Source organism: Cibotium barometz, chromosome 47 (assembly GCF_041138505.1).
Source record: "Cibotium barometz isolate CiBa-2024 chromosome 47, ASM4113850v1, whole genome shotgun sequence".
NCBI classification, from domain to species: Eukaryota; Viridiplantae; Streptophyta; class Polypodiopsida; order Cyatheales; family Cibotiaceae; genus Cibotium; species Cibotium barometz.
In genome coordinates this window covers 29486244-29489051 of record NC_141092.1, presented here as the reverse complement: position 1 = coordinate 29489051, position 2808 = coordinate 29486244, and the positions used below count along the sequence as shown (strand labels likewise).

The following is a 2808-nucleotide window of genomic DNA, read 5'->3' as shown; positions in this document are numbered from 1 at the left end:
GATCACCTCTTAGATTTTCATATTTGGCATTTATATTTTTGGAAGGCCGTAGCCTTAAACCTTTGTACAAACCAAATAGTATTTTCATACTTTTGGTAGGCCCAAAACTCTAAAATTAGGGTTGCTATATTTTTGGAGTATCTTTTTGTAAATAGAAAGCATTAATATATCTAAATATGGGTATGATGGGCCACACTCACGCAGAGGAGATTGAACCCAACCATGTATCGATGGTCACTTCTTCTCTATTTTCAAGCTTTAATGGTTTATGCTATTTTGTTGAATTGTTTATGTAAGGTTTTGGTCTTCAATTTGTGAAAAGTCTATGTTCTATTAATTTTTGTGTTTGAGTTTGAGTAATTCTACTCTAAGGTGTCCTAAGATCGTTATAGGATATATTGTATGATTATTTGTTAAACTCAAACCTTAAAAAACTAGCCAAAAATAATAATATTTTTTTCTAGGATATATTGTATGATTGTGTGCTGAACTCAAACCTTGAAAAACTAATAAAAAGGCCTAAAAGCTATGCCTTATTGTTGATTGATGAGTTTACAAACACTAAGAGTTGTGAATTTCTACCAATGAAGTGATAACTCAAGTGGTAAAGGTCATTTTCTAGGACCAAGAGGTCATGGGTTTTCAAAACCCCACAAGGGCGGCATCACCTAGGTGGATTAAAAAATGCCTAAGGGGTAGTGAGACATGATAACAACAGGAGGAGGATCTTGGGCTTGAGGCTAGTTGGAACAAAAAAAAAAGAAGAGTTATGCATTTGTGATTTTAATTGCATATAGTAGGGAAATTAATTTCTTTCACTAGATATATAATTCTAAGGACAAGAGGTCTACTAGGATCACACCTCTTTGTTATTGGTTACTTTCCTTTGTTTCATACTTCTAAAAGTAACCCATACATGGGGATTCACATCTTGATTAAATTTTGTTTGCAAAATGTCATAATTTTCGAACCCATGAAAAGGAAATGCTATTGAACTTCTATGTAAAGAGGTTGGGAGGAGGGTATTTTTCTTTTTCTACGCGTGTTATGCAATGTGAAGGATAAACCCCCCCTTAGGCCTTGAAAAACAATGGATGAACGCCATGCGTGAGGCAACCAACCACCAACCGACCTTGGACTTGGTAGCGAAAAAGGACGGAGGTGACGTAGTCGATGACGTCCAATATCTATTATAAAGGGGTTGATGCCATTCATCCACTTAATTTCCTTTTACAGTAGAAGCGTGAGAGGAGAGATATCAAGCTTTCATGGCGAGCACCGGAGACAATCATGATGTTCAGCTACTGGACGCTTGGGCCAGCCCCTACGTGATGCGCGTTCATGTGGCTCTCGCTGCCAAGGGCATCGCCTACACTAGCGTTCCCCAAGAGCTTGGGCCTAACAACAAGAGCCCCCTCCTCCTGCAATCCAACCCTGTTCACAAGAAGGTCCCCGTGCTCCTCCACAAGGGCAAACCCATCTGCGAATCCCTCATCATCGTAGAGTACATCGACGAGGCCTTCCCTTCCCCCGATGGCAGAGACTTGCTCCCCAAGGACCCCTACCACAAGGCTATTGCTCGTTTCTGGGCAGATTTCTGTGATAAAAAGGTAAGCATTAAGGCTGGGGCGAATTATTATAAACAATATATTGAGCTAATCTTGCATTGAGATACCTGAACTAAGACCTCTAGTTATACCTGAACTAAGACCTCTAGTTATTACTGTGGGTGGACAGGTTCTTGAGGCTCTGATGAAGCTTGTTCGGGGGCCAAGGGAGGAGTTTGGAGCAGTTATAGAGGAAAGCAAGGGATATCTGAGTACCTTGGAAGGGGCCTTTGCAAAGGAGCTTCCCTACTTCGGGGGCTCTCAAGTGGGCTTTGTTGATACGGTGTTGGCCCCCCTCGTTGTGTGGCTACCGGCATTCGAGTCTGTGGCAGGCTTTAAATGGGACTTCGAGAAGCTGCCCCGTTTTCACGCCTGGCTGAAGGCCTTTGAAGGCTCCCCTCTTGCGGCGTGCTTGCCAAACCCAGCTAAGCTCGCAGAGGTTGCCGAGGGAGTCAGAAAGAGACGATTCCCAAACGAATAAAGTGAGCGAATCCTAAGCTTGACGTTCTACCCTTGTAGCAACAGTTTTGAAGACTCGTGATGTGAATAACTTGTGTTCTTGAAATCCATCATTTTCATTTGGCGCTTCTGATGCAAGTCCTCCTAAGCTTGACGTTTTGATCCTTTCTTTGTTGTAGTAATTAATGAGTTTTGTAGCCCCCTGAGTAACGTGTTCTTGCATGCCATCGTTTTCATTGGTGCTTTCTTGTCACAATGCAAGGCTTGCACCAGAATCCACAGCACGCAACTTTGCTTTCTCGTCCTTTTACAAAGAATGTGTAAAACAAGTGTTGAAAACATGTCTCTCTCTCTCTCTCTCTCTCTCTCTCTCTCTTTATATATATAGTGTTTGGAATGGAATATATATAGTGTTTAATTTTTGTATTTTTACACACAAAGTAATTACAATTGTACATGTAAGAGCTTAAGAGCGCAAGTGTGAATTATAGAGCCAAAGACAAACATAATGCTAATGATTTTAAGAATCACCATGCATAGTTGGCAGTTCATCACTTTTACACAAAGAAAAATGCAACCAAAGTTTTTGGGAATTTGAGAATAGTAAGTATTCATAATTGAAAGTGTAAATTTTCTAAACAAAAATCTAAGTTTCAACAGTTTTTGCAAAGGGTATCTCCAAATTTTTACTGAGCAGTTCAAAACCCAATATCCCTAATTGACTGTGACATAGGAGCTAAAA

General features: G+C 40.5%; 1 protein-coding gene across 1 annotated transcript; it reads left to right on the top strand.

Moving 5' to 3' along the window:
- Positions 1–1214: 1214 nt before the first annotated feature.
- Positions 1215–2194, top strand: LOC147611566 (putative glutathione S-transferase parC). The gene is made up of 2 exons (XM_086784981.1): positions 1215–1610; positions 1738–2194. The coding sequence occupies exons 1-2, from the start codon at positions 1269–1271 to the stop codon at positions 2086–2088; spliced, it is 693 nt and encodes a 230-aa protein (XP_086641107.1). The 5' UTR covers positions 1215–1268; the 3' UTR covers positions 2089–2194.
- The last annotated feature ends 614 nt before the right edge of the window (positions 2195–2808 follow it).